We start from the raw sequence: 25,611 nt of genomic DNA, 5'->3' as shown, positions 1-25,611 counted from the left end.
TTTTTTTTTTTCGTGGCGGTGATTTCTTCTTTGAGAAGACATCGGGGAAGAAATTATTTTCCTAGTTTTGGTCCTCACACATGATGCAACAGGGCACTAAAGAGGCTGAGCAGAGTCTAGTTTAATAGACCCGCCAGGTATGTTTATGCTTATAACACCACAAGGTTCGTCGGTGACTCTATGAGGTGTATGCTACCATTAAAGGCTTGCTTGGAAAAAATGACAATGCTGGTTACAATAACTGCAAAAATAGCGTGAATATCGTTGTTCAATTAATTTGACATATGTTACCAAAACTCCATTCACTCACCAAATGGTGCATAAGCCCTTTCCCGCTCTGTGAGGTGATGACGCGCAGGTCTGGTTTCCGGCTGTTGGGCCCGAGCTGGTTGCTCTGTGATGGTGGCGGAGGGGATTTGGCAGGGATGACTTTACCCATACTGTTGCCGTTTGATACTGGAATGAGGCCGGGGGAGGCCCTGGCGCTGATATACCCATTTCCTAAAGACACAGGCGACATATACAAATCAATCATTTATAAAAATAAAAAATAATTTTTAATGTAAAGTTAAACTACACAAAGGCAGACCTTGATGAGATCCGATCTAAATAGTGATAATTCTTTTCCAGATTACTTACTGGTACATTTCATCACTCCAATCCCCAATTCATAATTAGTGTCCTACTTTAGCAAGAAGAATATTGGATCCCGGAGACTGGCAGTCCTGTCAGTCCTTGAATGTGAAAATAGGGATCCTTGTAAACAATAACAGTTCTCAGGGCAGGGAAAACACTAATGTATAGACAACAACCCTGAGCAGCTATGAATACATGTACAGTCTATTTTTACTAAATATGTGGGTCAATAGACTAAGGCATAAAACTTCTATATATTTTACTATAGACTAAAGCCCTGATTTTGTTGTCAGTTGGAGGCTTCCCGACTGACATATTCGGTTTCAATCCTGACCACCTTATTATGAATACGGAGGTCGGAATTGAAACCAGCCAGCCATTTCGGCTGGCTTCTGACGGGCTCAAGGAGCCAGTCGGCAAATTGGAACCGGCATGTAATACCTTAAAGACGGCGTCTCTGCCGGTGAGATTATGATGCTGGTTACCCACAGGCTTTTCATGTAGGGATTTCTGACATGAAAAGACTGTCGGAAAACGACATTATGGGCCCCCTTGCCTCAGCGGCCTCCGGTTGCCCCCTGTTAATCCCCGCACTGCATGGCAGGCATGTTCATGGCATAAATCTACTTGATTTAATGTTTTGTTATTCAACATTGATTGTTGTTTTCAACATAATCATATAACATTGAAATAAGAAACAACGGATTTTAAAAAAATTGGTGTAAATATTTTATTGTATCCATGAGAAATGTAGGAAACTAGAAAAAAATATATGAAACCTTAGGGACTCAGCTGTGCACTGCATAGGCTCGGATGTTTCCGGGTCCTCGCACCTACAAGTTTTACACAGGAGTTCGGGCTATACCTCACAACGCAGTAGCAACCAGAAACAGAACACAACCTTATTTGATCCATAACCATAAATTTCAATTTTGAAGCAGTCATTAGGTGTGCAGGTCTATTCACATACAAGGATGTGAGATGCCTGCCACGCGGTTTAGGGATTAACAAAAACTCCCATTTCTCTACGGGAGCTTGCGACCGCACCATGTGCAGTTGCATCGTAATTGCAGAGTCAGGACCGCTGACCGACGGTCGGTCGGTTCTGCATCCGCGGCGATGTCGGTTGGAGGCAACACCAACTGACATTGTAATCAGGCCCTAAATCACTTTTCAAAATCCTAATATACAAAATACAATGATTAATTTCAATGTAACAATTGAAAAGACAGTGTAAAAATATCCCTACAGTCACCCACTCATGCTCATTTGTCCACTGTCTTTTTCAATTGATGTTACACTGTAAATTATTCATTGTCTTTTTTTATATCAGGATTTTAAAAGAGATTTAGTCTATAATAAAATATATTGAAATTGTATGCCTCAGTCTATTGTTATATTTAGTAAACATTTACTGTACATGTATTCAAAGCTGCTCATGGTGGCGGTCTATACATTAGCCCTGTGAATCCTTTACGTTTAGATAAATTGGCTCTCTTCCATGAATGATAGAACTTCCCCACTTCTCCATGGGTGTCCTCTGATTTCCTGCATAGGACCCGATGCCTTTGGAAAATTTGATTGAACGGGAAAGTGTCTGTCTAGGACTTAGACGGTGACGGACTGTAAATTAGTAACAAAGAGAACTTGTAAGTCATATAGAAATGACCCCTCTGCCTCTCTTGATCAGTGAAGGCGTACCTATACAATAAGTAAGTACCTCTGTCACTGAGATTGCTGTAGACAGGACAGTGCCAGGGCTGTGCTAGAAGCCTTGTTCACCAAACTCTTCTCATGGTATGTGGTCCAGTTCACTTTTTTCAACAAGGGACACTGCGTGTTGACTGGAATGAGCGCCCCAAGATATGTCACCGTAACATGATAAGGCAGCACAGAACTAGCTAGGCATTGAAGGGTTCCTGATACTTCTTCTGACAAGTGAAAAATAATTTGCTTCATCTGTCAGGCAAAAGCAAAATGGCGGAAGGAAAAATAAAGTGCAAAACATTCCTTCTGCAACACAAGCTGTATAAAGAATAAAAAAGAAAGCTAGAATGCCAGGTGCAGCACTGGGACACAGACTGTACAGACTGCTCTGGGTGAAGGTTGGTGAGGTCGTGAGGCCAGGCCAGGAGCAGGAGCCAGATATATTTGAAAAGTGAAGGAGAAAAGGTGTCTGACTTCATATAGAGTGGGGCTTTACGCTTCCTGAATAAACATCTGGTTTGTTAACAGCGAAAAAAAAAATGACATTAAGCAGACATTTTCATTTCTTGAAGATCGATCATGGCAAACTTCCAAAAAATAAACTTAACAGCAAGTGTAGCATTGCAAAAAACACTGTGAGTACCACTGGTGCAGTACACAAACACAATAAAAAAAGCATTCACTACAAAAGTCCAGTGTGAGAAATGTAAGGCAAAACAGGCAAGTGATGTCGGTTGCAGACTCTTAAGCCAAGAGTCTTGTGCTTTCTATAAGCTGTAAAAGTCGCCTCAATCCAGGCTGAATCTTGCTTCCACCTCTCCCTCCCAACAGTATTACTTGGTAAGAAACAAACGACGTTGTGAATTTTAACCTAGAATTACTCAACGATTCATACAAAGTGAAACATGGAAAGTTCTGCCTTGGCGCCTGTCAGCACATACATATCATATCAATGTGCTTGAGGACTTAAAAGTGGAGTGAAGTTGCACATTCAAAGTCATCTGTGCAGATGAAACTGCTGGTCAAGCACAACCAATGCATGGAAGATATTCTGATTATCTGAATGTGTGAGTTCTGACAGTATTCCGACTAATACTGGAGCAAGCAGTGGAATACAACGAGTATGCTACTGATGGGCGCCGACTCAGCTAAAGCATTACTAGCTACGGCTCAGACAAATTTCAAGGAAAGGATGTCTACTTAACTCAGTAAGTACACAGTCAGAATCAAACAGATTATACCAATTGGGGGAAAAATCAAAAAAGAGTGATTGTCTGGTTGATGAGGAAACAATTTATGGCACCAACTGGGCAACACATTATCAAACGGTTTTCTTTGCGTACAAGACGATTGGTTTAAGATTCCATTACAACTATGTCTGGGAGGAAATGCAAGTCGTAAGTTCCAGAATTATGAGGCCAGAGGTTCTAATTACTGAATGTTTTGCTTATCCACACAGTGTGGTCTTAGTCAAAATTCTTTGGGGCCGACCTCAGGGCCGAGGCTTTCCACCCAACATGGTAGGTTTAAAGTCCGACCGCTGTATTAAGAGGACGGTGGTCGCAGTTTAAACCTGCGGGGGAATATGACTTGGTTCCGTTTAAGTCAAGGAGCCTGTCGGTAAGTCGGAAAGGCAGCATAATCCCTTAAGAACGGCATATCCACCGTCGGGATTATGATGTCAGTTTACGACAGCCACTCCATATCAGCCTTTCCGACATGGAAAGGCTGTTGGAAAGTGACATTGGGGGCCTCTAGCAGGGTCTCCTTCGCCCCTGGCCCTCCACATACTGCCATGAAGGGCAACTATGGTGACCCCCTCAACACTCATGCACCATGTGGCAGGCATTGTGAGGTGCCTGCCACACAGTGCAGGGATGTTTACAAACTTGTGCTGCAGCCGTTTTCAGCCCACTGCACAAGGTCCCCTTGAAAAATTGAGGTTTTCGACCGCACTATGTGAGGGCGCATCCTAATTGGGAGTGCGGAACGGCTGACCCATGGTTGGGCGGTTCCTTTTCCGCAACGGTGTCTTGCGGTGTCCGCCCAACATCGTAATAAAGGCCTTTGTGACTTAGGGTTATCATATGATAAAGTTAGGGACAAAGATGATTAAGGATTTCATAGAATTAAGTGTCTTATAAATTAAAACGTATTTAACCTCAAATATCTAGTGACTGGTTTGAGTGCGTTTTATTAGCTATTGAAAAGATTGGTGAAATCGAGGCTGCCCCTTTGAAAGTCAAGAACTACCTCACAACCGTATGTCTACCATCGGTTTTGATTAGGAAAATAGGTGTTTTTTTCGCTGAAGCATGGAATGGAAATAAAATACATTATCCATTTTCTCTAACTAAACTTCTATGATATCAGGAACAATCTGTCTTTTTATCTTAAACAATCTAAGTGATAATATAACTAAAAAAGCAATCCTCAGCCAAATCGTCACCACCCTTTACAGGTCTTGGTCTGTCAGGTAAAACCATACGAGGCAAAAAATTACTCAGAAATTAAATATGATTCAATAATTTTGACTTGCGCAGTTTACAGAACTCTACCTAATTTAGGAAGAAACTAAAAACCTTCCTTTTCAACTGAGTTGGTTCTGTGCTTTTGTTTTACCACTCATCTTTCCCTCTTCCTGCTGACTTGGGGTTGCACCGGGACACTCTTTGAGTAGCTGTGCGCGCTATAAACCCCCCCCCCCAAAAAAAAACAATGGATTAAAAAATCTAAGACACTGTCGATAAAAACGAAAGTTTGATTTTTAAAAGGAATAACTACTACCGAACATTTGATGTTTAACATGGTAGAATCAGAGAAACCTAAAAAACAAAAGGCGATAAGGTGGAGAAGAAGTGGTACACTTTATCATCTTGGTCAGACAGTTCAGTAGGACTAGCGAAGCAATATTTACTGTTACGATATGGAAGCCCAGAAATCACAGCACATGAGTCCTTCTAATCACCATATCCAATAACTTCGCCTTCTTCTTGTAAATTTTCATTGTAAAGGAAAAGGGGGCATTTGGGAGAAGGGTGGCTAGATTCCACTCAGAACATACAGCTTTAGTAAAGAATTATCCTACTAAGCCAATGCTGTCAATGGCGAGGCTTTTCAACCAGCGCCTGACTCGGCCAAGCTGGGCTATTTTGCCTGTCTCTGGTTTCAGTGCAGAGAGAGCTAAGTGCATTATTAATAAGATCTAAAGCTGCAGTGGCCTCGCGCTTCCGTTGCTCTCCAGGCTCGAGCGCTGCGTGTATTCAGAGTGTAGGAGGACATAAGCGGCCGATCACCTTGATGCAGAGAGCTTTTATGTCGAGGTAATTGCACTGCGCAGGCTCTCGCCGGGCACTACACATAAATGAAGTGTCTTGTTATGCAGCATCACAACAGTGGCAAGCACGCCTAAAGAAGATGGAAACCCATGAAGGGACAATAAGCATATGCACATGGAGCAGTGAGCGGTCTCTGGTATGGATCATGTTATTTGTCGGGTGGCCATTAAACAATAACTGGGCCGATGTGCTTTTATGGTCTTTGATGGCTGAATAAACAGTCGCGGCCCAAGTGGGTAAGGGCGGTGGGGCCAAGTGGTGGTGGTGGGGGTGGGGGGGATTTAGACAGAAAACACGGGAAAATTAAATAAATAACTATTTTCCCCTCCTCCTCGTCTGTTGAACCAGCCACTGCTCTTACCTGCATGGGCCGTGGCTGAGAATAAGGGTTCTTTGATTGTCTCACTGAACTGAGTGAATGGACAAACGCTTTCCTGCCCTGATCTCCAGCACGCCACAATGTAGTAAAAAAGTTTTATCAGCTAACGATGATGGCCCGCACACAAGGAACTCTCAAATAAGATACTAGACAGTCCCTTTTTATTAATTTTTCATTATGTTTTGGTATTGTGTTTAGACCCACTTCCAACTTTTTGCTGCCACTTGTAGTATGGATGACAACATTAGAAGTCAGGAGCAATAAATGGCTACAGTAGGATAGTGACAGCAATTTATTTTTACAGGGGATATCACAACGAGACTGGAATAAGGACATTTATGTGTAGATTTTGGAGCAGGTATTGAATGTTTTCGCATATTATTCATTATAATTAAGGCTCCGTTTTCCATTTTTACAGATTTTTAGAGATAAATACAGACAGAAAACAATGTGATGCCAGTCTAAATTTATTTTTAAAAGCTGAATAATACTGAAAATTGTCCTTCCTGTGAGTGACTCTCCATGCTGTCTTTTGAGAATTCCTGGATAAAAGCTGAGCCGAGAGACATGAGCGGGAGAATTAAAAAAGCAGGCTGAAATGTCCTAAAATATAGGCATTTGTCAACATATGTTTGTAGTATAATGCCAATATTTACTTGCAGCTGTAGTATTTTGCTATATTTGACTACCTAATTTTCGAAAATGCTGCAAGCATCAAAGTATGAGATCATGTTTATCAGTTAAATAAATGTTGAAATATACCTTTTTATGACTGGATTTATTCTCAAAACACAAAATAAAAATGGATAAATACCAATAAGATGGTCAAAAAATAAATATGGATAAACACAGAAGGAAAAGTTCATATATAAATACCACAAAAAAGGAAGCCCTAATTATAATCTCCAAACATCAAGCATTCCTCCTCTTCTCCATGGCGGGAGCTAAACACAATTCACCTTCTCGGATCCTGCGGGTTTATTACTCCACAAATATCCGCTTCCATGGGGTGCAACACCGCTCTGGAGAGGGCATGGCCTCCAATTGTACGGCAGGTGCAGTGGCACCAGGGTTCAGAGGGGCCAGGGGACCCTGAATATTGCTGTGTATCACTTCTTAAACAGCTGACAAGAGGCCCCTCTCCTTCCTTGCACTAAGGCCCATGACACACTAGCTGTGATACATGTCTGGCATCTCCAACATCATTTCCCATACAACTCTCCGTTAGTGACCAGGATCTGAAAGTGTTCAGATCTCAGATGAAAGGCTGGCAACTTTACACTAAGTGGCGCTTAGTCAATGAGGTCCCCAGAATTTGAAAATCATGGAATATTTGTGCGGTAGATGGGCATTATGGTGCCCCACTTTTATAATAAAAAATAGTAATAGTTTAACAAATGTACAAATCCAGGGATGTTAAGCATCTGTCTTAATAGAATGGACTTAGACAGGCGCGCCGGGAAGGCCTCGCAAGAGTTGAAGAGCAGAATGGCACGTCGAGAGTAGCATAGATCATTCTAAACTCCTTCGTTATGCACCTGCACCTCTTCTTGGAGCACATCGTCCACTTGCAGAAGACCTTGCCTTCCCTCACAATCTTGAGTCTCAATGGACAGTGAGTGGTTGTGGAGGGGGAAGTTACTGACATCAACCTAGATAAACAACATTTAGCGGGTGAGGCGAGTTCTTAGGGCAGGCGAACCCACTGAAAGTCTCTGGCTTGTCTGGAGAGCGTAGATGAGTCAAAGAAGGGTGACAAACTTTACAGCTGGGTAACAGTGACACACTCTAAAAGATGCTGAGTTGAAGAGATACGGCGTTATCAAACTTTTCAAAAGGAAAGTATTAATGTAAAACCAAGAATTGCTCACCTAAACACAAAAAAAGTTTGTACCCTAATGGAACTCATGTGAATTTAAGAAAGAACCCTTTTTTACCCAGGGTTCTAATGTGCTTCAAATGGAACAATAGAAGTGCATGTACTCACTATTTAGAGTCACTGTTTGCTCCTGGGAAGTGCCTGTACTCTGCCATTATATTTATTACATGAGCGCTTAGAAGTGCAGGCACTTTCCCTCTCAAATGAAAGAAGTGTGGGTACTCAACACCGGCCCATTTAACGATGGCTGGACCATGCCTCAGACAGGACAGCCTTGCACAAATCGCAGCTCTGACTTGCGTGCACATCTGCCTGGCCTGCCTGCCACAAGAATGCAGAGGTATCTGACCGGGTTCCAAATCAATGCGACGAACATCCGCGTGCCTTGTTCCAGGGAATCAATAGCGCTCAGGGGGGACTCGAATTCCCTCTTAAGGTCAGGTGCTCTCGAGATCCTCATCTTAAGTGCCGCCGCTGCAGCGCCTTGAACAGCTGCAGCCTCGCTAACCTGCTTGACGCCAGCTGCGCAGGGCGCATGCGCGCTGGGAGGGCCGCTTCCGCCCGGGGCGTCGTCTGAAGTTACGCACGCAGAGCGCCGCGCGCGCGCGTAGACAGCGCGTGGCGTCCCGGGGGTTCTGGGCTCCGGCCGCTGAGAAGAATGCGCGGAATGTGCAGGTGACGTCAATGCTGACATTCACGGAACCCGCCGCGCCGGGGCCTGGAACAGCCGCTCTCAACAGCTGAGGAGTGCGGGGGGAGGCGGGGCCCGGAAGCTGCACTCTTCAGCAGCATAAGGGGTCTCGGCAGAGACCTCCCTTCTTTCCGAACTCAAATAAAGGTTTTAAAGCCTCGGTGGCTGGGACAATTTATAACGCAAACATTCTAGGCTTCCATATATGTTGACTAAATGTAAATAAAATGTAGTTGACAAGGGCACACTTGCGAGCTGAGGAGAAAGGGAGAATAATGCACCATGCAACTTGGCATCCTGAAGGTTTCCTCGCTCTCATATGCGGACAGGGAGGCGGAGAGGAAGAGGTGTGGCGCCGCGGCCAGGGCGACTGACGCTGGAATCTGGGGACCACGGTTCGATCCCCGGCTCCGGCGGCAGGTTAGCCCAGCACCATGTGACTCTGGGCAATAGCTCGCTTAATCTTCCCGACGGCCCCCAGCGCCTAGAGACCCTTACGGGTGATTGTGCTCTTTACAAATGTGGACTTTACTTTTACAGGGCCAGCTGGGCCCAGGGCGTCAGACTTCAGAGAGCAGCCCTTCAGTGGTCGCATCCGTGGCAAAAAACGGGTCGTTGTCCTGAATTCCGAATCCAGTACTCAGTGAAGGGATAACGTTTGCCCGCTCTGGGTAGACTCTGAGGGCAGAGCTGAGTGAAGTCGAGGCAGCGAGCGGATATTGAAAAGTGCATCAGACCCGCCCACCTGAGAGCACTTCCAACAGCGGGCTCCGGGGGTAAGTGCTTTGCTCTTTAAAAGAAGCATTTATTTGCAAGCATTTAGGAACATGAACATTTCGCCTTTCGGTTTTTTCAGCATTGAAGTGCGGGCATTTCTTCCGCGCTCCACTCAGTCCTGTGCTAGTTCGTTTTTTGCAAGTACAGGAAATGTCATCGAGTGTCTTAACTTGCCAGGAGCAGTGCTTTAAATGGGCCGGTACTGAGTACCGGCACTCTTGTCTTTTGAGAGGGAGTACTGGCACTTCTCAAGAGAAATGTAATACTTTTAATTGGCGAGTACCGGCACTTCTCAGAAACAAGCAAGTACTCTATAACAGAGGGCCTGCACGTCTATTTTTCCATTTCAAGCACTGGTCAGGAGCAGAAACAACAGACTTGAGCTCTAAGCAAGTGTTCCTCAGTCGACCTACTTGTGTGATCCTCGGCCAATCACTCTACTTCCATGAGCCTCAGTGGATTTATCTGCCAGAAAGGGCGCTAACAAATACGTTCACGTTAAAAATGTTGATGTCCGTTAGCAGTGATGCATTAGATATATTATCAAGTGCAAAACAGATACATTTTTACTGAGAAACTTATGTTACAGAAGAGCTGTAAATCTACCCATTTACTAAATGTCATTTAGGGTCGTCGGAGGCAGCGCTTGCTACACTGCTTTGATCCATCTGACCCCTGGGCTCAGGTGGTAAAAGCAGTGCCAAGAAATGAAAGTTAACAACTGTGGTTAGTTTTTGCATCTTCCACTTGCATTCTAGTTATCAGTATTTTACTTCTACAAAATAAATGCAGCATTCGGAACACGCACTCGTCTGAGTGAATTAAAAAAATGTATTAAAAAAAACATTTTTAAACAACCTGGTGCCAAGTTTAATTATTGTAAATACATGAAAACCTCCCCTTCACAGCCAAAGTTGCAAAGAAAACAGTCAACAGGGAACTGACTCGATTGATTGAAGAGAACGCTGTCCTCGACCAATCCCAATCCGGTTTCCGAGGCAACCACAGCACCAAGACCGCCCTACTCGCCTCCACAGACGACACCTGCACCTTCCTGGACCAAGGCCACTTCACACCCTCATCCTACTCGACCTATCAGTGGCCTTCAACACAGTCTCCCACCGCACACTAGTCACCAGACTACACAACGCCGGCATACAAGGAACAGTCCTGGGCTGGATCAGTTTATTCCTTACCCGAAGAAGCCAAACGATCATCAGACTACCAGACCTTCTTCTCCATTCCCACAAAAATCAGCTGCGAAGTCCCACAGGGATCATCACTGAGCCAGACTCTCTTCAACATCTACATGGCCCCCCTCGCAGCCATCGTCCGACAACACGGCCTCAACATCGTACCCTACGCCGACGATACCCAGCTCATCCTCTCCCTCAGCAAAGACCCCACCACCGCCAAGCTCAACTTCCAGAAGGGAATGCAAGACGTCGCTGTCTGGATGACCAACAGCTGCCTGAAGAGCAACGCCGAGAAGACAGAAGTCTTCATCCTCGGAACCACCCCTTCAGCATGGGACAGCACCTGGTGGCCGACCGCCCTAGGAAGCCCACCTACCTCCTCGGACCACGCCGAAAAACTTGGCATCATACTCGACTCATCACTCAACATGAACCGATAGGTCAACGCTTTCACCTCCAGCTGTTTCAACACCCTCCGCATTCTCCGCAATACCTCTTCAAATGGACCCCCCCCCCGGATTCAATGAAGACTGTCACTCACGCACTCATCACCAGCAGACTGGACTATGGAAACACACTCTACGCCGGGATCAACAAGTCCCTACTCCGCAAACTCCAGAAAAACCAGAACACTGCCGCAAGACTTGTCCTCGGCATCCCCCGGCACAAACACATCAGCCAATACCTACGTAGACTCCACTGGCTCCCCGTGGAGAAAAGAGCCACCTTCGAAATCCTCACTCACGCCTACAAATGACTACACTACAACGGACCCAAATACCTCAATGACAGAATCAACTTCCACGCACCCAAAAGAAACCTCCGATCTTCCATCCTCACACTGGCCGAAATCCAGCCTATCAAAAGAGCCACAGCAGGCGGTAGATCCTTCTCTCTCTCACACTGCAGCCAAGACATGGAACGAGCTACCGGCAGACATCAGACGCACCACCCCCTCCCTGAACACCTTCAGGAAGACCCTCAAGACCTGGCTCTTTGGCTAAACAGTACTGCGGACCCCCGTCTCTCTCAGTGCCTTGAGGCCTTCACGGGTGAGTAGCGCGCTTACAATTCTCTGATTGATTGATTGAATACGCATTTCACCTCTGTGCTTTGAATGAGTGATAGTGCCTAACAAATCACATACATTAAAACGTTTTAACAATGATGATGAGTAATTTAAGCCCCATACCATAGCTCATATTCAATACATGGTATATATGAACTACTTGAGAACAGGGGCGTAACGCAGGCCCCTGTGGTGCATGGGGGCCTCCAACCCACCAGGCGGCCCATAAACCTACAAGGGTGCCCTCATTCAGCTCAAGGCCCATACACATTTGTCAGAAATGGGAGACAAGGGAGCCCCTCATCACAGTCTGCAGAGAGTGGGGCCATCATTTGACTTTACGCCACTGCTTTGAAAGGAATGTAAGATTCCCAAAGTGCTCTTCGGCTTAAAATATCTCTGAAATGCTTTTCATAGTTATTGTTATTGTTATATTGGATTTATATCGCGCCAATCACCTGCAGGTCTCTAGGCGCTCGGAAATCGATGGAATTTCACAATAACTACATACAACACAGAAAGATAATGCAGTGATAATGCATAGTGTGGTGAGGGGTGGTTAACCCCAAACACTCTTCAAGGGAGGGTAACCCTAAACAATTTTCAATGTAGAACATACATATTGGAACCAATGGTGCTGCTTTGTTTCTCAGTTCCCCTTTACATTCACCATCCTTTTTGTTGTTGCTCTTGCGCCGGAAACCTTAAGCTGAGCCAGCAGAAATCGCTGAAATCTGGAAGCGCTCCAGATACACGTGTCCACAAAGTCCTAACCAGACGGAGCACTTGCTGAACGCAGCCACAGCCCAAGAAACCTCTGCATCAGCCCTATTAACACGCTGTTTCCTTTCGGCTGAAACCAAGGTAGGAACTCAAGGGGCGGGTCCCCCTGCAGTAGTGCTTTCTTCCCTAAAACCAATGAAAGTGAAATTATGGCCTACGGTGTGTGTTCTCCATAAAGCAGCTCCAATCTGTTTTTAATATGGCTCTGTCTTGTCAGTTTACATGTCGCTTCCTGGTTGTGATGTCACATGAAAATTGGCTTGTAGCCTCGATGAACACCATCAAAAGAAAGCTGCCACCAACATGGCTGAAATATTTTTTAAAAACAGGTTTGGAAAGGTTTATCTATGGTCTTTTTGTAAGCTAGATTGATGTCAATATTAGAGTTGAACATGGAGATATTAACTTGCACTCTTTTTCCAGCAGGCAGGCAGAACAGATAATATTGTTTCTTTTGGGCCCCTTAGCTGCACATGGTTTTTAGACACTGTACTTGCTACAGACATACCCTTTCCATATGGCCGTCTTACCTTGGACTCACAGGAAGCAGCTTTCCTCCGGAGCCTTCTGTTGTGTGCGCTTATAAGACCAGTGACTAAGGCTGTTGTTGCTATGGTTATTGGTGGTAGGTTTTATAAATGGCCTTTGTAGATGCTGCTCCCTGCCGTTAGGGCAGCTTTAACTGTAAGCCTCGCCAGCAGTCACCGTTGACGTCCTTCTACATCGCCACACTTGCGACCACATCCCGCTGAGTGTTCAAGTACTGCACAAACTGCTGCTTCTCAGAAAAATCTCAGTAAAGGCGTTCATTAGACTGAGGAGTCCAGAAGGTGAGATAAGGCAACAGTTTTTGGGTGCAGCCAGTATGCAGAACTAAACAGTAGGAATAGGCTAAAAAATCTGTTCTTTTCAAAGTGGCTGCGGAGCTCTCTAGTAGCAAATTGCCACTCTGTTTGAAGTGCCAACAACTCTGCACCACTTCAGGGCGCTCTGCATTGCAGACCAAGCACTAGAAATAACTGAATGAAGCAACAGTGTTGTGTACCAATAGGGCATGTCGCAGCCTATGCTGAAAGGCCTCCTTTCGACTTGAAATACCCAATTTCCTCAAATCTCGATTAGGAGGTACTTAATTCTCAGTCCAAACAGCAGAACTCTCACATGATGGCATCAAAGATTTCATATTAAAGCTTAAAAAAACACAAGAGATCACTTGGAGGTTGCACTTTGACCAACAAATACTAGAGCCAGTTCTAAATTAAGATGCAACTTTAATTCTCTTAAATAGCAGTTCACTGTAGGTTCTTAATCACTAATAATATGATGTGGATATGGAAGAAACCATTTGTAACTGGTTACGTGTAAGTTCTAACAGCTTTTGTCCAGAAACAAGATATTAAAGACTGGTTCTTGTTAATGAAAGCAAGATTTGCCAAAAGAAAAATGGCTGAAGTTGGCTTTTTGAAACAAATTAAGTAATGAAACACGCTCCAAAGCTTTCTCTGATAATAAGAGGTTAACAGATGACCCCGAAGATAGAAGTATTACTAATCCCAAAAATAATTTTCTGCAGCTCCGATTAATGAACCTGTCCCCCTGTGCCATCTCAATAGGCGCAGGTATTGGAGTCTGAGTGAAACGTCAGTCAGCACAAAGATAGTCATTGCCCATGTCCCACACAGAGTCGAGACCATGAGTAAAGTGGCAGATCACTCAATGGCTAAAACTTCTTAGACAACAAGTTAAAAAGCACTGGAAAAGCAAATAGGTATTGCTGCCAGCCTATTGGATTAGTCCACGCTTGTTTTGAAGTGGGTTTTAAACACAAAACGTCATAATAATTTCAGGCACAGGAGGGAACTACTTTGTGAGTGGATGTGCTTCGAAATGAAAAGAATGTCTTCACCCACATGGAAGTTAGCCAATGGCTGAAGTCGGCAGACCCACTGCCACATGTCTGATGGATGGTGGGGGGCCTGGGGGCGGAAGAAAAATGTGAAAGACTCAACAAATCAATGGGTGAAGATGGCATGCGGAAACCCCCTATAAATAATTAAATGTTATTTATAATGTTACTAAAATCAGGTGGTCTTGGCAGACGAAGTTCTTGCACTCGCTGCACCTTGGAATCCAGCCACACCTCAAAGGTACGGCCACTGTAACTGAAACACACCGAGGGATGCTTCTGTTGCAAGGCAGAAGAGGTGTGACTTAGCAACTCGTGATGTACTGCTGCCTCTTTGGGGCAGGTTAACAGCGAATTCCTTAGAAAATCTCCTCTTCTCCACCGGTATTACTGAGATAAGAAACAAAAGGCATGGACTGCTACATAAGAAAATTGCCAGAATGCAAGCTGGGTAGCTAAACATTTCCATGGACGACTCTTCCACAGGTGCAAATTTTGTTTTTCAGGTCCTTTAGTTCAATCTGAAGCTGGTAAATGACTAGTTCTGTTACCCAGTCAAGGCAGCTCTGACTGTGTTTGAACAAAGCTCCTACTTGGCTGGCTATGGACCTTCGACTCAGCCGCTTCACTTCTGGGGTTATTTGGATGGATCCACAGACTTGAATGCTCGCTGGCTTTCAGAGGCGCAGCCCTCGCACGCACGCGTGTTCACGTCAGCGCGTTTGTCTGTGTGCCACAGGGTGAGAGCCGAGGTGCGCCGCGTGGAAAGGGCGGGAAGGCGGGAGTCGGCCGGGACTCGAGCCACGCTCCCGAGGCGGCGAGGGGGAGCGCCTGGCGCCGGAATACAGGACCCGGCCCGTCAGAGGTACACCTCGGCTAGGCATGTGTCAGAGGCAGCAGCAGAACAAAAGAGCTCTCGGTGCAGGAGAATAAAACGATTTCACTGCAGGCCTGCCAAAACCAAGTCTGTCACAAATCGTTGCCGCGGAGGTGCCTTGTCCCCGCGCCAGCCCAGGGAGGCGGTGTTCCAGGACGTCTCCGAGCTGTCAGACCGATGGCACGAACTCCGCTTCCATTTTTATATTACACCGGCGCGGTACACTCAGTGCTTAATTTGTAAAACATGAAGTGCCAGGGCTCTCGTCAGGAGGCCTCTGCAGCTTGCACCACCCATTGCTACTGCCAGTGCTGCCAACTACAAACCATCACACTCCTACAAGTGTGACATTTCGATCTGTTCCAGGCCCCCGAAGCTATAAGAATGGGTTGGGCGGCAAGTAGTTGTTTTCAATAGATACTGAATTAATAAACAACCGTTCTGCTCATCTTTTAATTGCACAAACAACGCCACCATGTGGCAGTTGTCATAAGTGCCAGTGTTGACAGTTAAGGGCCAGTGCAGAGCACAGGAAACCAATGGCTCAAATTAAGCACTGGGCCATTCCACTACACCGATAAACGGATAAAAGCAATGGCGGTATCTCGAAAATACAAACAGTCACAGTGAACCAGTGTGTTGTGTACCATAACAGGTTATCAAGACCGTAAAGTGAAAGCGACTAAATGCACTGGAGTGAAATATATTAATATATGGCGATTTTAGGAGGCTGAGCCGTCACAGAGTGACAACCCTTCGTCTGCAGCTTTCCAGTGGCTGAACTTGTCCCGCAACTCTCACAGCCCCTCTTGTGAGACCTGCATTTCCATAATTAATATTGTGTCTTTACCTACTATCCTTGGCCAGGGAGACGCCAAATCTGGGCAGGATGTCCCCCATAACCATCTCCACGCCTCCCGGAGTTCCTTTGAATCATTTAGTGCCAGTCTTATGACAATCTCGCTCTCTCTCTGAACATGCATTCTTCGCCAAGCTGTGCCACAGCGAGCGGGAACACGAATCACTGCGGCTATTCTTCCCTGCCAGATGTGGCTACACATCTTGTCCACATCTGCTGAGGAAGTGGGGTTTAGGTTGGAGTGAGAAAACAGTGGTGAACTGGAAAGTAAATCTCTAGCGAAGCCCGGCACCAGCCTAACCTGAAACTGCAAAACCAGTAATATGACTCGGGCCACTATGTCTCCCTCTGCACAAACCATTAATTTATTACTCCAAACGTGTCCTTGCATCAGATATATCTACTCACCTTTAATTATCATTTTAGTGAAACAGATTTTTTTTTTTAAGTGAGATGTTTTCTTTTTGCAGACTACATTATTCAAAATAGTTCAAAACAAAAGAAAAACAGCAAACAGGTCTGGCCTTTAAAAGATTTTTATGTTAGGTTAATGAAGTGCACTCCCTTTCGGTGTCACTCTCAGAGTAGAGAGCCAATGGAAGTGTGGGTCAGCCCATTAGCCAATACTTTAAAAGGAAGAAGCAAAAGGAAGAAACCGCTGGATGAACAGGGCTGACCAAAAGCCCCTTCACATATGTATTTTTGTAATAACTTTTTTGGGAAACATGTGGTTATCAAGACATATCGCTATAGTCTATACTAGACTCCGAAAAAACAGAGGAAAGCGACTAGTTTTTAAAAGCAAAACATGCCTTTCGAGCTTTAGGGATGGTTATAAAAGGTAACATTTATTCTTTATTGTGCATTTGTTAAGAGTACTATAGGCACTAATGCACGCAAAATGAACTACATCTCCCTACACACAGCTGGGCACTAAAGGGCAGCCATTATAGGAGTGCAGTGTGCCCCAAACATCCCAGAGCCACTACAACTGCTACACCAATGATAGATACAACCGTGACTGAACTTCTGAACTCAATGTAAACTTTGTTGCCTGTGTGCATCATGAAAGAGACACTGCACCCTTAACTTCTATTTTCTTAGGTCCTGTATGTGGCTGAAAGTCAGGGAGATGATGTCACAAGTGTGATAAAACATCAGCTCCGAAGATGTTTGTGCAAACTTCAAGTTACAGGTTCCAATCAGAGTGACAATTCTGAGGCTCGACAATCTATGGTTCATAAAACGAGTAGTACAGAGGGTTTAGCCCTAGCATTGTCTACACTGAGCACAATGAAGCTGTAAGGCAGGTAGCACAAAATCAAAGTTACCAACTTAGTGCCGTGGCGGCCTCAGAAAGCTCAAGTGGCTTATGATGGAGTTAACATGACAAGGCCACCTCTCGTGCTCCCCCCTGCCCAGACCTGAGAGGTGTGCACTTGGTGAGAAGTCCTCGTGATAATAATGAAGCATTCTATAGGAAATATATGGTACGAAAACGTACACAAGGGTGTCGCAGAGAGCCCCATCAACTTTAGGTTGGCCCAGTTATATGTCCCTGGTTTGTTCGCCTTCTGATATAAAGAAAACACAAAGGCAAAGATGAGTCGAATCACGAGTTTAATGTTCCTCACACAATCACCGATCGCCAGTGACAGTTCAACTGTCAAAGCACCAGAGAAAACAAAGGAAGTTTCCAAAGATGGAAAAGGGTGAAGAGGGTGAAACCAAACAAAGCAGAGTGATAACAGGTAAGACGTAGCCCACTATAAATTACATTAAAGATATAATGAAATGACAACACCATCCCTTGCTTTCCCATCATTTGTCTTCAGCGTGCCACAAGCAAAGTTACATTTATGAGACGGGGGTTAAGCTCTGCATGTGGACAGAGTGGGCCAGTGATCTCATCCACACGCCTCCTCTGCTACAGTTCTCAGGCCCTCTCTTGAACAGGTCCCTCACCCTCCCCGATCCTAGAAGACTGCCTTCCTTACCACAAGCCAAGCTTGGGTTTCACCGGACACAAAACTTTGAAGGATCTCCTCAAACTCAAAAGAAGCCTGAATACAGAAACCACGAACAGTGAACCCAAAGGCGCTTTAAAAAGAAAGTCCTTCATGACTTCAGTCCAAAGTGGGTAGGGTGGAATTAGATCACAAAACATTAGAGGAGAACATAGAACACTGCAAGAAGGGTGGTACATTACTGGGATCACAGAATGCACCCTGCGGTCTGCGGAAAGAACAGCCTTACACACATCTTACAGGTCTGCAAACACTTGGCTAAGATAATAGAGTAGGTGTTGAAATGGGAAGTAAGCCATCAAACCTACTTCACATCTGACCTACATCAATAAGAAAGGTTAAGGCAGAACAATTCTCAGAATGTTGCAGGCAATACGTGGCATCTGTCACTCCACCTCTAACCCAAATGTATGTCCTGAGCAGGCCATGACTTCTTTCCAGGGCTGACCTGGGGCAAGATCAGTGAAATGTCACCCAAACACAAGTATATTCTTAAATATACTAATCCTCCTGTAGGTCACAATCTTGGTTGCATAAAGAAAAGAATATAGTTTGCAGAGTTAGAAGGCTACCCGCTTCCAGGGACAAGCTCCACCAATGAGAGCTCTTGCAACTCACTGTGAGTGGACGTGTCAACAGCCATGTGATCATTGCCATGAAAGTCGGATCTGGCTCAGTCACATCATCAGCTGCTTACAACAATACACTATTATCAAGCCACCATCAGGAGGGCACACCCGGCGCACATTATGACCAACCTATTGTTGATCTAAGTGTGTGTAGTACATCTATAGAAGATCAGCTGGTCTTAAGCCAGAACGGGGGGTATCCTAAAGACCCACACACTTATGGGGTAAGTGGCACAGAGCCATTTTTTCACAAGGAGCAACAGAATCCAGCAGAGCAATTGAAATCACCTGCAGAACTCACTTTTCACTTCTTTTCTGACACAACAGGATTACTTTGAGTAAGCACCTAAGCTAGAATTTGACTGCTCGGGGAGGGTGAGGCATGGCGGAAGAAGTGTGGGGATTTACTGCTGTTTCTGAAGGCAGACGTCTTTTTGTAATCTGGCTCTAACCTGCTTGTACAAAAGCCCACCGGCCTCTTGCCATTTACCCTCCAGCCTCTTCCTTGCATTGCATATAGTCACTATGTTTGTGCAGTCTCCACTATTTTGTCACTTATCCAGATATGTGTATAATACTCAAAGTAATCGCACATTTTTCCACAGCAAAGAAAGAGATTTGCAAGTTCTTACCATTAGACGATAAATGCACACCCCATTGTTCTTGCATCCAAATGTTAATATTTTAATAAGATTTATGTAATTTCAGATAAATTGCACATCATGTATGCAAATAATATAGGATTACTGTTAGGATGAGGGCTTCCATACCCCCTTTCCCCCAACTATTTAAATAAACTATACAGAATTCTTCTTTTTTTACCTTCCTGAACCTCAACACCAAACCCCAACATTTACACTGACATGAAGTCTAAAAATAAAAAACTAATTAAAAAAACGAAAGCAAAACCCTTCCTTAAAGCTAACCTTGATTCTAAATTCAACATTAAATCTAGTTCTAACCTCAAACCAAACTCTATTCCCTACATTTCCTTAACCTAAATGTAAGCCTCATAGTAAACCAAATTATTACCATATCACATAACTCTGCTGTCTGTGAGTTAAATCTGCAGATATACTCGTACCAAGTTTGTTTTGAATTGACTTATTTTTAGTGAGACATATACTGGACGAACGTGAGTTAGATGTAATGACAGGATAACAATTGCAAATATTACCAATATCTCAGAACTGGCAAGCCGAAGTAACAAATACCTTTATCAGGGAAATAGAGACCTCAGTTCGTATATGAATGTGTATTACTGGGCCACACTGTATTGAGTCAATGCAATTCGATGTGTGGATATATTCTGGGACCATCTCAATACTCAAGATGAAAAATATAATTTTTTTTTACACAAATTGAGAAACCGTTATTTAGTAGCAAGATTGAGATTGACAGTTTCGTTACAGACTTCAAAATACATTTTTGCTACACTCGTACTCACCCAGTGGACTTGGACAGGCTCCATTGGAGTTGTTTAAGTCTCCGCCGAGCATTGCACCTAATCATGGAGGGAAAAAACATGCTTAGGATATATGGTACTTCTGCAGTGCACATACATCAGTCCGTAAACTTAAAAAAATCGCTTGTTTTCATGACACTGTTAAATAAAATAAAAATCTTAAAACGAATCCTTCAAATGCAATTTTCACTCAAACTGGAGCAATAACAACACGATCAAACAAAATCTAAATAATCCTCAAAAAATATTGATAGCAATGTGTCAAAGTTTAGATTTAAATTATGTCTAGACTCATTCATAGTTTTTATTAAACAGGTTAATTAGGAAAGTTTATTTTACGGGATTATGCTTCGGTGTGACAACATTTTGTTAAAATTTAGGAAGTTGCTTTTAAAGCCTGTTTTTCTGGGATAACTTTACCTTGTCTTCCTTAACGAGAAATACAGATTCTCCAGTGTTGGATTAAAACCGTACTGGAAGTTTTTTCTACATTCTGCCGTGTGTATTCCAGATTCTGTGTGCTTGAAGGGACCGTGAAGGGTCAGTCTATATAGGCTATCCTCAGCTGCACATAAATGACATCACAATCTTGATGACGACCCATGCATGGATTAACACATTATGGTCGAAACATCAATTTACCACAAGTGGTTCAATAAGACCATAGCGATATACAGACTTTGTAGAGGCACCAAAAATTCAGCGGACTACATGCTGTTACAAGAAAGGGGGGCTGTTTTTTAATTTTTTTTAATAAATGTGTCACCTCACCACTGTATTCTTTCACTCACTTAACTGAGGAGTGTCATCACAATTAAACCACGCTGTGCTGGTGCTATACAAGAAACTCCATGCTTTGAACATACCGGTTTAATCTATGTTTTTTGTAGGTGGGCTACACGTTTTCTTGATAAAGCTGCAATAACTAAGTATATTGAACAAACCTTTGGTGCAGATATATTTATAAATATGTGCAACATTTAAACATCAAGTAATCAAAGCTCTAGTAGGTTGAGCTGATAGATTTAGCATTAAGCGTTAACCACTCAAGTGAGGGAGTAAGAATGATAATTATGCTAGCAACGTTCAGTGGAAGCAACAAACTTTACAAGTTCACAAGCTTCCATCGTTAGTAGAATTTAAAATTCATTGCAAACAAGCTTCAATTACCCACAACAAAAATACTGCTAGATATTGTTTTCGATAAAAAAAAGAAAAAAACTTTTGCTGTTAAATGAAGCTATTAAAAAAGCTGTTTCCAGTTTTTCTCACACAATTTACTGTTTGCTAGATACTCACCCGCACATTTTTTTTACTTCTGGAGTTTAGCACAGTTTATTACAAAAAATGACAAAGGCAGCAAAAGACAACTTTACACATTCTGCTCCCACAGAGAAATAGTTCTTATTTCAGATTGTTGAAGTACTGTTTCACTCGCTTATTCTCTAGCCATCAAAGCTTCATGGATTAAAAAAAACAACCTAGGGCAATATTGTGAAACTGCACCTGATACCAAAAGAGGAACTGGATGCACGTGCGAGACCAAGTGCAGCAAGCGGCGCATAAGGTGCGATTTCAAGTTCTTCAATGAGACTACGTTATCTTACACTGTATCATTTAGTTTATGAACAGATATGTAGGGTGAAACTTTATTTTTGCATTGAATGTGACACAGTGAAATGGAAAATGTATTTAGTGTCTAGATCATTTAATCAAACTATTGACGTCAGGTTTGACTGTAAAACCTAATGTGACATCACTCACCATATGGTCCATTGAATGAAGAAACTTCAACACACATAGTTGCGCTTCAGTAAAGGGGAAGGTAAAACACAAGAGGGACAATGAAGGCAACTTAGAAGTCCCTTTAAAAGCCCAGGTTACTGGCTCCTATAGAGGGAATCTGGCGCCCCTACCTGTGGCATGTGGCATTCCTACAAAAGAGGCTGCTGCCATCAAGGGAGCTAATCGTCAGAAGTGCAACAGTTCTGCTGACGTATTTGTATATTTCCTGGGAGTTTAAAACATTTTTGGGGAATTAATCTGGGAGAGGTGAGTCAAAGATATTGCTATGTACATGCGACTGAATAACCCGGGGGTGGAGAGTCCATAGTGACGGTGAGTTCCTGGGGTAAGCAGAGATGTTCTAAGACGGCCACAGTAACCCAGGGCCCAGGCCACAGTAACCCTGGGCCCAGGACACAGTAACCCTTGGCCCAGGCCCCAGGCCACAGTAACCCAGGGCCCAGGCCACAGTAGCCCAGGGCCCAGGCCACAGTAGACCAGGGCCCAGGCCACAGTAGCCCAGGGCCCAGGCCACAGTAGCCCAGGGCCCAGGCCACAGTAACCCTGGGCCCAGGCCCCAGTACCCTGGGCCCAGGCCACAGTAACCCTGGGCCAGGACACAGTAACCAAGGGCCCAGGCCCCAGGGCCCAGGCCACAGTAACCCAGGGCCCAGGCCACAGTAGCCCAGGGCCCAGGCCACAGTAGCCCAGGGCCCAGGCCACAGTAACCCAGGGCCCAGGCCACAGTAACCCTGGGCCCAGGCCACAGTAACCCTGGGCCAGGACACAGTAACCAAGGGCCCAGGCCCCAGGGCCCAGGCCACAGTAACCCAGGGCCCAGGCCACAGTAGCCCAGGGCCCAGGCCACAGTAGCCCAGGGCCCAGGCCACAGTAGCCCAGGGCCCAGGCCACAGTCACCCGGGCCCAGGACACAGTAACCCAGGGCCCAGGCCACAGTAGCCCAGGCCACAGTCACCCGGGCCCAGGTCACAGGACACAGTAACCCAGGGCCCAGGGCCCAGGCCACAGTAACCCAGGGCCCAGGCCACAGTAACCCAGGGCCCAGGCCACAGTAGCCCAGGGCCCAGGCCACAGTAGCCCAGGGCCCAGGCCACAGTAGCCCAGGCCACAGTAGCCCAGGGCCCAGGCCAGTCACCCGGGCCCAGGCCACAGTAACCCCGGGCCCAGGCCACAGTAACCCCGGGCCCAGGCCACAGTAACCCCGGGCCCAGGCCACAGTAACCCCGGGCCCAGGCCACAGTAACCCAGGGCCCAGGCCACAGTAACCCAGGGCCCAGGCCACAGTAACCCTGGGACCAGGCCACAGTAACCCTGGGACCAGGCCACAGTAACCCTGGGACCAGGCCACAGTAACCCTGGGACCAGGCCACAGTAACCCTGGCCCAGGCAGGATGCAGTGGCAGCCCCACTCCACTCTGGATGCCACTTGTTCATAATGTAGTTGTCAGAGGCACTGTATTAAGAACGTAAAGCCAAGAAAACAGTTACCAATTACTTAATTTTGCACCACCCGTTTACAAAACAAAATGATTAAGGTGCATAAACTATATTAAACTATTTCCTGTGCCCTTTACCTTTCACAAGTAGCCACTTAACTGCAATCCTTCAAAATGCATTGTATCGGTCATTCATTGTGTTTATCTAGGGTTTATCCATAAAGTAGCATTATTACACCTGGTACTATCTAGATTTGTGGTAAGAAAAAACAGCTCTCAGCTCCTTTTTAGAGCTTTTCGTTTCCTAATGAATTTCCCTTTCTTGATTCTTCTCTCGTGCTCTACTGCTTAAAGAAGAAGACGTGTACACCATGAGTTCTGTTCGAGTAGTAAGCGTTTCTAATCAACCCAACCCCGCCAGCGGAAAACACACAGCATGCTTTGGTGGTGTACCTGCTATGTATGCAACACACACACCAATCAAGACCCTGCTCCCATTCCCCAGGAACTGCTGAGAAGTGTATTGTATAACCTGCATTAATACTACCAGGTCAAGCTATACCGGGCAACGAGTCATGCTATATGCTACGAGTTGACTCTGGGTCATACAGGATACAACATCCCAGACATCAGCTTCACTAAAAAGATCTAATGGATGGTGGCACTTGTAGTTTTGATTCACACAAATGTAGGAAGTTGGAATAAACTATTAGTTGAGATTTGCTTGTAAAAGAAATGCCCAGGCCTGGTGACATGGAGTGATCTGGCCATTTTGGTGGTTCTGGCAGTTGTTAATATCATAGTACTTAAAAAATACATGAATATTCTTCTCCTGAATGTATATGGGAAGAGCATTTGAAGAGACAGTGTATAGAAAACCAGCATTTCCAGTACGGTCAGCTTTTATCTCTTTCTTAATTTCCATACAAACAATGGTTACATTTATTATGAAAAATTATACAGAATTGGCTTTCAAAGCGAGAGTTAAAACAGGTGACTGTTAAGACTGATGAGAACTTGACTTCCTTTCCTGGTTCTTGCAGTGTCAGCAAATGATGGCAACATGCTTGTGATTAAAAAGGTGAGAAGACGAAGGAAATGAGGCGTGCGTGACTGCGAAGTCAGAAAGTAGGGTGGAGTGAGATCAGGAGGAGCTAATTAATACCGTGGGATGATTGTTCTAAGTGTGAGAGTGAAAGAATGGTGCCCTGTCTGCTCCAGGAATGAATTGGTACTCACCGGCACTGGCGGGCCGCTGCGGTAGCCCAGGCGATACCGTGTTCCGCTGCATGGGTGACTGTTGCGGCGACAGCAGCCGCGGGTCAGTCAGCGACGAGGTCATCAGCGACTGTGTCACGAGAGAGCCCCCTGGGTTGCTGAACTGTAGAGTGTTCTGGCTGGATACAGGGATTGTGACTGGCATAGCAAAGTTTGGTGCAGGAACGGTCGACTGGAACAAGAAAGAAACAAGAAACAGTTCAACTCTCAAATTCCACTGTCGCAGATTTACAGAGGGCAAGGTGCGGACTGTGAGTTGAAAGGGCCAGCCCTGAAAAGGACTCTAGAAACTACTAAAACGTTTTCCTTGTGCGCCTGAAAGAGAATCTTCATAAACTCCCTCCTAGATTTTCATCAGCAGCCTTCGTTAATATTCAGAGTTCAGGACTGCCCAACATTTGCTCTGCACTAAAAATCACCAGTTCTCTGCTGTGATGCTCTTGACGTTCCTTCTAGTTGATCCATATTTCAGTCGAAGGCTGGTGGACGAGCAAGTCTATGGTCAAAGACACTCACCACAGCTGTGAACTCTGTATCTCTTCAGTAGGATCCATACTGCCACGAGCAAGATCAGACTACACGCTAATATTAAACTACCCATCCAGCTACAACGATGTTTGTTTGTTTTAAGGGAAAGTAGCTTTCCAGCTTCTACACCCTTAGCAACAACCCCCAGGTTCACTGTGCTCTGACCTTTTAGTGTACCTGTTAGAAGAATGGGCTGAACCCTAGGGGTATGTTTAGCCACGTAAACAGGTAGCATTTCAGACAAGGAGTTTATTACTTCTCCACAATATAAACATTACTTTCATGTCGCTAGGATAGCTCCCGCAAAGTGCATGAGCATAAAAATATTACAGCTTGCAAATCTAT

General features: G+C 44.9%; 1 protein-coding gene across 5 annotated transcripts in view; it reads right to left on the bottom strand.

The window, feature by feature from the left end:
• MEF2D (myocyte enhancer factor 2D) overlaps window positions 1-25,611 on the bottom strand; it is a 449,440-nt gene that overhangs the window by 36,969 nt on the left and 386,860 nt on the right. For all 5 annotated transcript variants that reach the window (XM_078671232.1, XM_078671228.1, XM_078671231.1 and 2 more), the window contains 3 exons: window positions 24,700-24,910; window positions 20,201-20,257; window positions 311-501 (listed from right to left, as the gene is read on the bottom strand). In XM_078671232.1, the coding sequence (XP_078527358.1) occupies window positions 311-501; window positions 20,201-20,257; window positions 24,700-24,910 (459 nt within the window). The remainder of the gene's footprint in view (window positions 1-310; window positions 502-20,200; window positions 20,258-24,699; window positions 24,911-25,611) is intronic.

Source organism: Lissotriton helveticus, chromosome 12 (assembly GCF_964261635.1).
Source record: "Lissotriton helveticus chromosome 12, aLisHel1.1, whole genome shotgun sequence".
Taxonomy (NCBI): domain Eukaryota; kingdom Metazoa; phylum Chordata; class Amphibia; order Caudata; family Salamandridae; genus Lissotriton; species Lissotriton helveticus.
The sequence above is the reverse complement of the archived record's forward strand: the minus strand, read 5'-3'. Positions and strand labels throughout refer to the sequence as shown.